Below are 14661 nucleotides of genomic sequence, written 5' to 3'. Positions count from 1 at the left end.
TTCAACACGAACAGTGGACTGTATATAATTCGAGTATAAATACATAATAACGAGTTCATAACAACAACAATTCAAACTAGACATCGTAACTAGCAAGCTAGAGTGCGTTGCTACAACAGTGGCGCACTCGATACCACAAACTAATCGAATTTACAACTAAAACGAGTACAAAAATTATCATACCCATCAACAACAGGGATGTAGTACAAAAATTATCATACCCATCAACAACAGGGATGTCCAATGTCATGTAGCCTATTCAACATCTACGTCAACAGCATGCTTAAAGAATGGTTGAAAACTAAGCCAAAATATTTTTGTTGAACTTTTGTTATATTTTTATGAATTTTGCTATACTTTTGTTGAGATTATTTTGTTGTTAGGTATATTTTTGTTATTTGTTAATTTAAGTTCTGTTGGATTGTTGACGTTAAAGGCCAACATGCCGGACATCATAAAATGAAACTTTTGATGATGATGATGATGATGAGCCAGTGAGGGCTAGACATCAATGACACACATGTCAATAACCTTGCTATTTGCTGATGATCAGATGGTCTTTGCTGACAACAAAGATGACTTGCAGAGAGTGATGTGCAACCTTCAGAAAGTAGCTGATAAATACAGAATCAGAATCTCGTCATCAAAAACAAAGGTGATTGACTTTGAGGGGAAAGAGCCAATATGCAGTAAAATTGTTGTAAATGGACTGTCAGTGGAACAAGTCAGAAGCTTTAAATATATCTAAGGTGTGAGCTATCTGATGAAGGAGAGGTCGACGCACAACTCAAGAATAACAAATTCCTGGGTGTAAGGGTGGCGATAAATCAAGGCATCCCTCCAAGAAAAGTCAGAGCTGAAACTCGAATAAGAATGTACAATACGCTGGCAAGACCAATGCTGCTGTATGGAAGCAAAACATGGATGATGAGAAAGGATATGAAAAGCAGAGTGACCACACAGGAAATGAGATTCATGCGAGCCACCGCAGGATATATGAGACACGACAGGAACAGGAATGAAGACATCCTGAAGGAGCTAGGACCAGAGTCAATCACTGGATGGGTGAAAGAGTACTGAAAGAAATGGCAAAGACACATTGATGGAATGCTTGACGAACGGTCCCCTCGAAAAGTCAAAGAATACACTCCAACTGGCAGGAGGGGCAGATGAAGACCAAAGAAAAAACTTGATGACGCATCGGCGAGCAATTCTTCTACAGTTTCCCAGATTGGCTGAACAGCTCACCGAGTCAAAGTTCAATGATGATGATGAATGATGGTTGATTGATTTATTGGGTCAGTAAAGTGTACTCGTACATCTATTATAGAAATTAGAACAAGAAGATTATTGAGTAAGTATAAATGGACTCTACTGAAAACTTTGGAAAGTTGTCCATTACACGTTTCGTGAAGAGTATTTTTTTCAGTTTCAGGTGTAAATTTTTGGAATATAATTGATTTTCACATCGTTGAATCACATTTCCTTGGCCTCTTTGTTTTTGCTTACGTTCAGCGACATCTAAAACAAACTTGGATAGTCGAAAGCGCGTTGCTAGCCATCCTACTTTTTTTCCAGTCGTTGCAGCTTCTCTGCTTGTATTTTGCGAGTAATTTTTGCTAATTTAGGTGACTCTTGCATCGAGTAAAAACATTCCATGTCTAATGGATTTTTAGGCTCGTACTCGATTCTCGCCACTTCACCCTTATTCAAACGCGTAACTACTTCGGCTACGCATCTCTCTTTGAAGTTTCTGTTGATCATTTGCAGTTGTCGAACTTGTTGATTCAGGTCATTTTCACCGTATTGTAGCTTACATTTTTGGAATTTCTCCAAAAAATGATCATACAGTTGAACATCGATTTGATTAAGATCCATTATGGTTGATTCGTCGTATGATGTCAAAATATAAGGTTCTGATTCTTCGAGTCTGCTGTTTAATCTCAAAGAAGCGACGTACTCTAAGGGCCATCCCATTAGATTGGCTAATAGAACAAACGATTCGTCCATGTACTCGGTTATCATAACGAAATCAAATTCTCTATCTATTTTCTGGATAAATTCAGTGACAGCGGTCGTATTCTTGCTTTGCGTCAAATCGAATCCCAAATCTACGCTCATTTGATTATATCCTCTGTACGCTACTTCGCTATCGAAGCCTGTCAAAATTGACGGTTTGACTGATGCGTTCAAAAATTGTTGAAAGGGCATACCTGTGGTCTTGTCCATACGGAAAAAAATGTATAATGATTGAAATAATGTAACCGGATGTCGCAATATTGTCACCATTGATGTATCAGGATATTGATACGATTTCAAATTTGAATCATATCGAGCATGTTTCGCAAACACGTTGTATTTATTATTGGGTGTCATCAGTTCGGGATATATTGACGAATCGGAAATTGGCAAATAGTAAGTGTCGTATTTTGTATTCATCACATCGAGCGAATTATTTATGGCGAATCGTGTGATGACACTTTGAACAGTCGTACCTCCGGTTTTATGAGTTTTTAGGAAGTAGACATTGGTTCGGATTGAATTGTTTGTTGGCTTGCAGCATTTATAAACCGGTGGTTCGTTCAGCAGTCGTCCTCTGCAGAAAAAATTCGCATTTATTTATACTTGTATCTATCAAGTTCAATAATTATGTTCAATGAAACACATACGTACCTTATGAATAATGTCCGATCAGGAGAATAAATCAGAAGCAGTAGTAAGACTGAAAGGCAGATGCTAAAAAATATAACTCTACGTCTTTTGATAGAAAAATTTAGTCTTACACGAACTTTCTCGTTGCAAAAATACATTTCAGTTTTTTTTCCCACATTAGTTGTACTACTTAGGTATTGTTGAACAAGTAAAGAACATTTTTCGTGTAACATGTTTTTCAACGATAGACGAGAACTTCACCTTGAAATTTTGTAGCTTCGTGAGGAAATTTGACGATGTAAACAGGTATCTGTAAAATATTAAGGAAACCGATTTCTAAGGTAATACATGTCTAATTATGTCATTAAGAACCGCTTGACGTAATCGTTTGTCATTTTTCTACGTACATTTGAGCAAGGTGATAAAAAAAAACATATCGCAGATTTTAACAAAATTTAGTACCTAGTAAGGAAGGCGGGTGGTGATCGACAGATAATTGTTCAAGCCTGACTAATAAGCGAAAAATTGTAAGTACTGCATCATCGAATGCAAAAATTGCATAACATTTATCAATTGAACGTACAAACTTATAAAATTCGCCAGAGATCAAACAATTAAGATTAAAACTTCAACAGCTGAAAATTGAGGATGGTGTTTTTTAATGATCTTCTTTTTGCACGTCCGAGTTAGTTTCATCACAATCGGAAATTCTGAAGTCAAGGGTATCCCTTGATTGTTTAGCCTATTTATAATTATTGACATTCTATGTAGGTTGATTCGTCGCAGTTTCAAAGAAATCATGGACATTTTGGAAACGCTGGTGATAGTTGATAGGATTGTAAGAAGAAGAGTACAAAAAAGAAGAATTTAATTCAATAAAAAGAATTGAAGTATACAGCTTAAACTATACAATATATTAGTTCTAAAAACAAAATAACTATGTGACGTGATTTGAGACTCATTTTAAATGCTGCAAACTTTCTAAAAAATCTGTAAAGTTGCCAACAAAGGGAACTTTTACAACTATGTGTCGACTCCGATTGATTTGAAATTTGTCTCACTGAAAGAGCATGTCACCCAAACCTCAGAACCAAATTTCATGTTGCTGAGGTTGATTTTTAAAATTTTTGGAGAATTTTCGAAAATAGCGGAAATGAACTTTCACTACCTGAAATGAGCTCCTTCTCCCGAATCAATTTTTACTATTTTCTGGTTGATTTTTCGCCTTCAAAAAAAGTTGAGATCTTCCTCCAGCTGTTTTGAATCCTACATCCTTCTCATTTTCAAAAATTTTCCAAACAATCGACTAATCAAGTTCGGCAGCTCAAAATTTGGTTTCGGGGAACGGATGATACTATTTCGGTGAACCAAATTGCAGATCAATCAAGAAAAATTTTACTCTCGATTGGATCTGATACGTTGAATTGAACCCTGAAAGAGCTTTATTGTACTTCTCTACAGTCATCATTCGTTACAGGAGGAGGGTGGCAAGCTCAAATCTAACACAAAATTTGTTGCGAGTCATTTGACGTCGATCACACAACTTTTTTTCAAAAACTGTAAACCTATCCTATATCTCGGTATCGTCTGATTCCATATCAACTCAATCTGAAATATTTCCATATCAACCCAATCTAAAATATTCAATTTTTGACTCAAATGTCTTTCAATTTTGCTCCAATTTTTCTGTTGAATTCCAATTGCTGGACTATTTTTAAATAATCTTAAACGTGTCTTCAACTCTTCTTTAGAGAACTCGAGAAAGAGTGGCTTTGTTTTAGAAATGTGAAGCAGCGCTAAGCTGAACTTCAGCGCAGACTTATCTTTTGAATAATTTTGGGAAATTGAATAAAGTTTTTTGGATTGTTGGACTTCTCAAATTGAATTTGATTTTATCGGATGCAAAGAAATCAAAATCTTTATGGAGGGTTCTATTAATAACAAAGTTTTTCGTGATAGAATGGTTTTATGAGAATGAGAGAGAATGGAGATGAGATGTGATGTGATTATAATAAATGATTTTTCTTTTTTTGCACGAAAAACCAATATTATGAGAATCTTTGATGATTCTTTCTGCAGGCAGTGTTATAGATCCTGTGTAAAATAGCAATGGATCTGGATCTCCAGAATCCTACCTATAAACTTTAAATTCAATTTCGGATCCGTCACTTTCGAGTAGAGTTTACAACGTGCTGCTGTCTTGTTGCGAAATATTAAAAGTTCTATTTAATTTACGTCTCAAATACTCGTGTCTTCGACATGGTATAGTTTTTGAGAATGTTTGCCAATTCAAAGGTGGATGCAACTCCGTAAATGCATTCTACATCTGATGAATTCTTTGCCTTATACTCGATGATTTCCGAACCGCCACTCCGCAATGTTTTTTTGATTTCTTCGCCTATACATCTCTGCGTGAATTTTTCATTAATTATTTTCAATTTTTGAATCTGATCTAACATCTTTTGTTCGCCATATTGTCGCACGCATTTCTGAAATTTATAGCTAAAATGATTATATAACTGAGTATCCACTTGGTTCAGATCCATTATGGTAATTTTGTCGCCGAAGGTCAATTTGTAAGGTTCTGGCTCGGAATCCCTGGAGTTCAATTTCAGAAAAGCCACGTACTCCAATGGCCATCCCATTAGATTAGCGAGTAATATCATCGACGCTTCCATATGCTCCATTATCATAACTAAATCGAATTCTCGATCTATTTTTCGGATGAATTCGACGATGGCAGTTTTATTCTTACTTTGACTCACATCGAATCCCAAATCGACGCTGATTTGATTGTATCCTCTGTATACTGATTCACGACCGAGGCTCTGCAAAACTGAAGGTTTCTCCGGAGCGTTTAAAAATTGTTGGAAGCTCATTCCTGTCGCCTTACTTATTGCACAAAATTCATACTTGGATTGAAATTGCGTTACAGGGTGTCGCAAAATTGTCACCATCGATGTATCCGGATATTGGTATGATTTTAATGCTGGGTCGTACCTGACGTGCTGCGCCATGATGTGATATTTGTTATTCGGTGTCTTTGCGTGGGGATGCAAGGAAGAATCGGAAAATGGCAAGTTGTACGTGTTGTAAATGATGTCCATTACATCGAGCGAATTCCTAAAAGCGAATCGCAATATGACATTTTTGACCGTCGTGCTTCCTGTTTTGTGGGTTTTTACGAAGTACACGTTTGTGCGTACTGATTTGTTTGATGGGGTGCAGCATGTGTTTGCTAATGGTTCTACTGGATATCTAATAACACAACATTTAATTCAGTGTTTAATAATTACAGCGTATAAATCTAATGTTTACATGTATGAAAATCATGTGTAGTACTTACGATGAGAATTGTATTTGATCTGTTTGCGAAATTGTCACTTTTAGAGGTAACAGAATCAGTAGCAAAGCTGAAGCACTTAAAAATATAAATAGTTTGTGTTTCAGTTGGAAAAATTGTAATTCAACGGCGCTTCGTTTTATGGATAGGTACATTTTACTCGTGTATGCCTTTAAATCGTTTTCGTCGTACTAAATCTACAATAATATATCTAAATGACGTAACTGTTTCTATTTTTCGTGGTTTAATTGTTTAAAAAAAACACTCACAAAGTAATACATATCTACTGAAGGTAATCGATTCGAAATTATCGCGAATTGGTGATAAACATGGTGCTCGTGTCAAGAATGCCTGTCGTGTGTTTTAATGTTGAGCTAACTATAAAAACATTTTCGCTTGAAAAATAGGAAGGTTCTCCTCGAGGCCTTCTGGTTTTAATGGACTGAAAGGCCGCACGCAGTGTTGCCACTCACAAAGTGCTACTTTACAAGACATTTTTTAGAGCCAGTAGTATTGTGATTCAAACAGAACGAATGCTGAATAATCGAAACAGCATGTCCTAAAACTTTCATTACCAAAATTTGACGATTTTTCAAAAAATTTTAGAATTTAAAAAATCTGTTTCGAGGGCGATTTGTAGGCTTTTTCAGGAAGTATTTTTTTGAAGAACATGAACCAATGTGACTACATACGTAATTCCTTCAATTCAGCTTACATCAAATACTACCTACCAGCTTCAGACCATTCTGAACCCCCCAGCGACTTTTCAATTTTCTCCAGAAACCTGTAAGTCTAAAAGGACCAAAAATGAATTTATAAGGACCTTTAAGCTACTTGCTCGGTGTTGGTACTAACCTTCTTGACCGTTTCTAGTAGTTATCCGAAATTCCAGGAGTACCAAGGCACAAGTGAATTTTTGATCTATTTGTAAATTCCCTACTCCACATTACTTCAAAATTCTTCAAAAAGTAACTAGCGGGGAGCCCGCACAAGGATCTTTTGCACCCCTACCCCCGTCGATCCACCAGGACAATTGATTGACAGGTCAGCCAAAATCGCAGAATTTGCGTTCCAACATAGGACTTGCACGAAATTTTTCAAACCGTACAAAGGTAGATCGAAAGATCAGGCAAAAATTCATCACATGTCAAAATTTCAAGTGCTGAAGTGCCTTTTTCGATTTTTGGTGAATTTTTGAAAATCGAATTTAGGCCAAAAACGAGGGAAAAAATCAAAATTTTACTGAATTGACCAAGAAAGCTGAAATTTGGATTATACGCTATTTCCGACATGCCAAATCGATTAGAAACTGTTTCAAACCGTTTTGAGCAGTTCTGGAGCCTCCAGCAGATTTATGAAACTTGGAATTCCCACAAAATTTCATCATATGGAGTTAAAAAGACAAAATTCATTCCGCAAACTAATTTCAATACGCTACGAAGTCGACTGCAGGTGGATTGCAAGTCGTTTTATTGTCTGCAGCGACTTTTTGAAAATTACTGGAGCCTCCAGTAGACTTCTGAAACTTGAAATTTTCACAAAATTTCATCAAATGAAGGTGAAAAGCGGGAATTTACTCTGCACTCCAATTTTAGCACTCTCTGAATACGGTTTCTGGTGGGTTCAAGTCACAGCAATTTTTTGAAAATTTCTAGAGTCTCGAGCAGATTTTTGAAACTTGAAATTGCCACAACATTTTATTAAATGGAGTTGGCAAGCTGAAATTTACTTCCTAAACTGATTTCAATACGATATGAAGTCGACTGCATAATGGTTTCAAATGGTTTTGATGCTTCCAGCTACTTTTTGGAAGTTTCAATTTTCGCTCCAAAATGACTTGAAATCCACTAGCAGTCAGCTACATAGCGCATTGAAATTAATTTGCAGAATGAATTTCTGCCGTCCAACTCCTCTACTGGAGGCTCCAATAATTTTCAAAAAGTCGCTGGACGCTCCAAAACGAATTGAAATTCACCTGCAGTCGTTAGTTCGCAGAATAAATTTTGGCTTTCCATCTCCATTTGATGAAAGAGTTTCAAAAATCTTCTGGAGACCCCAGAACTGCTCAAAACGGTTTGAAACAGTTTCCAATCGATTTAGCATGTCGAAAATAGCGTACATATATCCCAAATTTCAGCTTTCTTGGTCAATTTGGTAAAATGTTGATTTTTTCTTCTCATTTTTGGGCTAAAGATTTTCAAAAATTCACCAATGGGATGGGATGGGAGGCGAGAGAGAATTTCTAAGAAAAATTATGAAAATAATAACATTTTTCTGCGCAGTTTTTCAAATATTTTCGTGTGCTTTCTGATCAACTAGCTATCAATTATAGATGTAGGAAAATTTTGTGCACAATTTGCTATTCAACACCGCAAAATGTAACTCCCCACCCATCATGATTTTCGAGTAACCAACAGTTCAATTTTTTTTTCGTGAGTATAATTCGGTACTTATTTCCGAGTTCTGAACTCAGGATGTGAAGTTTGACATAATATCTGAAAATTAACAGGATTTCCAAAAGTCAGCATCAGGTGGATCACGATTACAGGAATCTGCGTCGCGTCGCTCAAACTTTAAACAGTGCTGGGCCAAACCCCCCTCCTTCAACCTAAACATCATAATACCATGATTGTTAATATTCAGTCTTGAAAAAAAAAAAAAACATTAAAGTTTTCTTTACAGACGTCATAAAATTTACCTACTTTTGAAAACGTCAATTCAGTTCCGTTCTAGTTGTTTTTCAAGTATTTCATAGAACTTGACCTCGAAAATTTTTCCCTTTTGCAACCTTGTAAAGAAACATGGCGATGTAAGCGAGTATCAGTGAAACAATTAAGGAAACTAATTCAAAAAGTAATGTGATTACGTCAAAGTAAACATGGTTAGGAATCATTGACGTATTCGTTTGACATGCTGGTGCATTTCAAGCGGGTTGTTAAAAAGAACATTTCTAGAATTTTCACAAATTTTGCACCAAAAGAGGTATCTCAAGCAATTCATTTTCTATTTTTGGATTAGTCGAAGAAAAATTTGGGTATTAAAATTCATTTTTTGATTTTTGGTAAATTTACTTTCCAAATCACTTCATTGACCGTAGATTTCTGGATCTCTTGTAGATGTTCAAAAAGTCCCATACCAAGAGTCCAAAATTTCAATGCACGAAAACTCAGATCTTTTTCGATCGATATAGGCACAGTTTTTTAAAATGCATCTGCCAATTTAAATTTGAGTGGGGTGTCGATGGTGTTTGTTTTTTGGGAATGAGTCAGCTTAAGAAGCAGTAATTATTTAGAAAGCTTTTTCCTGCTGGTCTAGATGCCTCCTTTAAGAGGAAATTTAAAAAAAAAATTAATGTAGCGGCCTAAAACCTTCATGTACATATCTTATTTTGGAAATTTCTGTATTTTTTTTTATTAAGTTTTCAATTTTTCATAATGAATCCAACAAAGAATTGAATTTTGAAACAATTTAAACGTATATTTTTCAAATTATAAACTTGTAAAAAAAAACAAAAAAAAGACAAACAGATTGAGATGATAACTTGGCTGAATTTTGAACATGATTGGCTACAAAAAATATTTGAACTTTTGCCTCGAGATGCTGTATCACAATTCATTTCTTCTTCCTGAAGGTTCGTAGTCTTTCAGCTTGTACCATTCGAGCAGTTTTCGATAACGTTGGATTGAGTTGGGTCGAATAAACGCACTCCAAGTCAGATTCATTCTTTGGTATATACTCGACTGATGTCATTCGACCATAATGTAAGCCTCGTGTGACTTCTTCCTTCACACACTTGTCTTTTAATTGTTGATTGATAAGTCTCAGTTGATTGATTTGCTCATCGAGCTCAGCTTCTCCGTACTGTTGCTTACATTTCATAAATTTCTTCAGAAAATGATAATATAATTGAGTATCGACTTGATTAAGCTCCATCAAAGTATCAATATCCTCCTTCGTCAATTTATAAGGGTCTGATTCCGGAGGTCTGACGTTCAAGCTCAAATAAGTGACGTATTCCAGAGGCCATCCCATTAAACTAGCCAATAGAACGAACGAAGCTTCCATCTGCTCTGTGATCATAACTAGATCAAAATCTCGATCTATTTTTTCAATAAATTTGTCTATAGCGGTCTGATTATTACTCTGCTTTAAATCAAATCCTAAATCTACACTCATTTGATTATATCCTCGGTATGCTACGAAACCGCCTACACCTTTTGTCAATGCTGGCTTCGATGGAGCTTTTATAAAAGTTTCAAAACTCATACCCATCTCTTGATCCATGTTGAAAAAATTGTACACTGATTGGAATAACGTGGCTGGATGTCTCAGTAAGGTCACCATCGATGTGTTTGGGTACTGGTACAATTTCAGTTTTGGGTCATATCGCGTGTGTTGGGCTAAGATGTGGTATTTGTTATTTGGTGTTATGGTTTCGCGATGTATTGACTGATCCGACAGTGGCCAGTAGTAGGATGCGTAATTTAGGCTGAGAACGTCCAATGAATTCAGCATCGCGAATCGTAGTATTACACTTTGAACAGTCGAGCTGCCTGTTTTGTGATTTTTTACAAAGTATAAGTTTGTACGGAATGGATTACTTGATGGAGTACAACATTGATAAGCCAGTGGTTCAGCCAATTCTGGTGTTCCATTGGCGTATCTGGAATATTCCACTCGAGTTAGAATCTTTATTGTTTTATGTATGGTGAAAAAAAAAAGATAAACTTGACGCTTTGGAACTATAGGAAGGTCAAGGTGTACTTACTTGGTTTGCCAAGGCTGTGTCGGATTGTCTTGTAAAAGCCTCAATCTCGGATGTACCAGGATGAGCAATAAAGCCAATGTGCTAACAGATGAAAATATAATTTTGTATTTCGATATGAAAAATTGTATTCTGATAATTGTTTTCTTTCTGAACAAGTTCATGATGCGTGTTTCTGGGAATAGGCGTGGTTGCCAATGTGGAACTGAGCTATCATATTTGTATTGACGTCTTATGTACTGTTTGACCTTGTTAAATTGTATTTTACAAATTTTCGAACCATGTATACTTTTTTTCAAATGCAGGGAGCGATTACGATTTGTTTGAAATAATGGTCAACCGATAAAAATTACATGTAAAAAGATACCGTGTATACTTTGACGTGGGTTGATATATCAGAATTGAAAACTTGAAAATGAAACCATCACTTTCATTTTCAGATAATGACAACAGAACAACACCTCTGAAGACTGGCGTGTGTCTTTTTCAATTTTGATTGCGAATAGTAAAGAATTTGTACTGGGAACAGAGTGCAAACATCAACAATGGAATTGTATACTCGGAAAACGGATGTGATATGAAAAGAGGTGTGAGGCAGGGATGTCCGCTATCACCTAAGCTGATCAACTTGTATGCAGAGGAAATTATGAGGGAAGCAAGAATTGAGAGAATGGGACTCAACATCAATGGCAAAAGATTCAATGAAATAAGTTACGCAGACGACAAAGTGATTCTTGCTGGAACTGAAGTACAAATGCAGGTAAATGATCAACCAAATAAACAGCGCCGGATTGAAATACGAAATGAAGATGACCGCAGGCAAGAAAAAGGTTATGAAATTCATCAAAAGAGAAGATAAAGAGGTGAAAATCAACATCGGAACACAAGAAATTGAAAGTGGTAATCAGTTTAGATACCTTGCAGCGCTGATAAATAATGACGGTAGAGATCAAAAGGAGATCAAATCAAGGATCGGAATGTCAATTTTCAAGCTTTTTTCACTATATCTACAAGTTTTGGGTAATTTTTGATAACTGGCTGCGAATTAATGAACCGGTTTCAAAATCCGATCAGCAAAAATTGTTTAAATTTTCATGCTGTACAACTTTTGTTCCAATATTTTTTCTCTACCTTCAATTTGTAAATGATTGTCAAAAACTGGCTGCTAAATGCAAATCAATGAACCGGTTTCAAAATTTGATTGAACAGAATTGTGTGATTTTTCATGTCCCACAACTTTTGTTTCGAGCTTTTTTCTCAATCTCTGATTTTTAGATACTTTTTGATAACTGATTGCAAACTAATGAACCAGTTTCAAAATCCGATTAGTGAAAATGATTCAATTTTTCATGCTCCACAACTTTTGTTTCAAGCTTTCTTCTTTATCTCTAACTTTTAGGTGATTGTCAAAAACTGGTTGCTAAATGCGAACCAATGAACCGGTTTCAAAATGTGATCAGATAAAATTGTGCAATTTTTCACGCTCTACAACTTCTTTGTCAAACTTTTTTCTCTATCTACATACAACTTTTGGGTATTTTTCGTTAACCAGTTGCAAATTAATGAACCTGGTTTCAAAAAATTCATATCATGTTTTTGTCACCTTAGTGTGTAGAAGCTTCGCAAGGGCACAGGTTGTTGTCCCTAGAGGTAGTCTCTAGGTAGTAGCTCGGATCATCACGAGGAGCCAGTACCCAAGGACAGATGAGAAGGCGAAGACAACACCAGGAGTATTCTGCGCCTCCACATTGTGCAGAGTGGTAACATGTTGCTGTTTGATGGACTCGGAATTGATAAACATGGCCAAAGCATTATTCTCCAGTTGGTGGAATGACGAGGAGGAGTGGCAAGCTGAAGGCCAAACCTCTGCATAAATACGGATTACAAACAAGAATGAGTAAGAGACTAGCGTATGTGTGCAGTCTAATTTACTGACTCCGGGGTCCCGTTGTTCGCACGTATGCGTATACATACGCGCGTGGGGGGGGTAGGTTTCGACGGTGTATAGCTACATATATAGCGTTAAAAAACGCATTTCGGCAAGCTGTTCTGTAGACGCTTGGCTAAGGTAACGGATCGCTGTGCAGTAGATGTGGGTTCGATTCCCACGTCCGGCAGGAATTTTTTCAAAATTTTTTTTCGCGATTTTTATTTTTACGAGTTCAATTTTTACAGAAAATGTAATTAAATTATTTTTTTTTTGCTTTCAAACAATAAATAAATTTATTAATATTATTTTTCAAATTATATGCCGAATTAGGCGAGGCGAAGCCGAGCCGTTTAAAATTTACATTTCATTCGATGAGCATTACTCCCCTTGGTGAGTTCAGACGGAGGCTGGACATTTACCATGTATGTAGCACTTGCGGTTGTTTATAAAAAAATTGTACTCACCGAGGCCGAAGGCCGAGGGAAGTTAACAGACATGGTATGAACAACAAAGCGACCCGCGCAACCGAGGCGAAGCCGAGGTGAGCGGACACAACGCCCCCCAACACTAAAAACAACGGTCATGACTTCTTGCTCACCAATTGTATGATGGGACCCCGGAGTCAGTAAATTAGACTGCACACATACGCGAGTGCATAAGAGCTGCAGAACGCCAACAACTCACTCGTTCCAGCCCCGGGGAAGCGCAAGAGCTTCAGAGTGAGAAGGCGAACACCAGCGTCTAAAAACTGGCGAATTTGGCTAAGGGAGTAAACCCCAACAGAAAATCATGGTGGAAGGCAACAGGAAACCAACACCACTACACCTCCCTAGAATTATATGGACATCAATTTAGCCATGGCCCTAAGTCTCCATCAGGCTGATCCTCATCTGCCAAAGCAGCCAAATAGGGTGCTAAGAATATGCGGAGTTGAAACAAGGTGGAACAACATCAACACGTTGCAACCTGGAATGTGAGAACTTTAAACAAAATCGGAAAATTTGCTAATGTGGTTATGGAAGCCAGGAGATCACAAATTGATGTTGATGTATTAGGAATAAGCGAGACCTGATGGACAGGAAATGGTAGAAACTGGGTAGGTAGATAAAGATTATGGAATAATCTATGCTGGGAAGGACACACACAAACTAGAAGTGGGTATATTAATACATACCAGAATCAGCGACAACATCAGTGCCATAATTCCAAAATCAGAGAGGATAATTTTTGTTGAGATTGGAGATCAAGGCAAAACCAATCCTTTTTTTATTTGTTTAAAAACTTTATTAACTGGTATTATGCTGAATTACAACAATAAATTTTGCTAATATTTCGCAAGAATTACATCTAGCTTCTTCAGAGCATATGTGTTCACCACTGAGGGTTCCTTCTTGATTGAGATCTGGTTATAGGTCCAAGTTGGGTGTGGTCTCTCTCCTGATTGGTCCCAGCACTAAGTGTGTGGCCTGTCACATGGGTGTGGTCCTCTGAGTGAGAGTCTGGGGTGTTGTCCTGTCCTTGTCTCATTTCCTGGGTGTGTCCTTGATTGAAGTTTTCTTCCCAATCTTCAGCCTAGTGGCTTTTTGAGATTTGTCTGTTTGGAGTATAGGCTTCCATGCTCTATTGCTCTTAGTAGGGTGAACCCATCTTCTCTGTTGAAATTGTTGCCATACTTGTAGATTTTGATGCTTTCTCTCACCATTTGGTCAGTCCGCCTTGTTTCTCTTGACAATACTTTGGCTTTGGTGAAGTCCACTGTCTTCTGGCATTCTGCTGAATGTTCAGCCACAGCTGACTTCTTCACCCTTGCATGTCTTGTGTCACTTTCATGTTCCTTTATCCTTGTTTTTATCTGTCTTCTAGTTTGCCCAACATAGTGTTTTTCACATCCACAGGTTATCTTGTATACTCCTTCTATTTCCAAGGTGACTTTGTCCTTTGTTGAGTGGATTGTGTCTATGATGGTTTTGA

At 36.9% G+C, this 14661-nt stretch overlaps 3 protein-coding genes across 3 annotated transcripts; all 3 read right to left on the bottom strand.

Moving 5' to 3' along the window:
• Nucleotides 1-2866, bottom strand: LOC135843427 (galactose-3-O-sulfotransferase 3-like). The gene is made up of 2 exons (XM_065361308.1): nt 2674-2866; nt 1-2596 (listed from the first exon to the last, which is right to left on the bottom strand). The coding sequence occupies exons 1-2, from the start codon at nt 2808-2810 to the stop codon at nt 1564-1566; spliced, it is 1170 nt and encodes a 389-aa protein (XP_065217380.1). The 5' UTR covers nt 2811-2866; the 3' UTR covers nt 1-1563.
• A 637-nt stretch (nt 2867-3503) lies between these two features.
• On the bottom strand, nt 3504-6305 carry LOC135844677 (galactose-3-O-sulfotransferase 3-like). The gene is made up of 2 exons (XM_065362989.1): nt 5999-6305; nt 3504-5910 (listed from the first exon to the last, which is right to left on the bottom strand). Exons 1-2 carry the CDS (start codon nt 6148-6150, stop codon nt 4884-4886), a joined length of 1179 nt encoding a protein of 392 aa, XP_065219061.1. The 5' UTR covers nt 6151-6305; the 3' UTR covers nt 3504-4883.
• A 3141-nt stretch (nt 6306-9446) lies between these two features.
• LOC135844521 (galactose-3-O-sulfotransferase 3-like) lies at nt 9447-11017 on the bottom strand. Its single transcript, XM_065362743.1, has 2 exons — nt 10764-11017; nt 9447-10658 (listed from the first exon to the last, which is right to left on the bottom strand). The coding sequence occupies exons 1-2, from the start codon at nt 10922-10924 to the stop codon at nt 9608-9610; spliced, it is 1212 nt and encodes a 403-aa protein (XP_065218815.1). The 5' UTR covers nt 10925-11017; the 3' UTR covers nt 9447-9607.
• Between the last annotated feature and the right edge of the window lie 3644 nt (nt 11018-14661).

This window comes from Planococcus citri, chromosome 4 (assembly GCF_950023065.1).
Source record: "Planococcus citri chromosome 4, ihPlaCitr1.1, whole genome shotgun sequence".
NCBI classification, from domain to species: domain Eukaryota; kingdom Metazoa; phylum Arthropoda; class Insecta; order Hemiptera; family Pseudococcidae; genus Planococcus; species Planococcus citri.
Note: the sequence above shows the minus strand (reverse complement) of the source record. Positions and strands in the feature narration are given on the sequence as shown.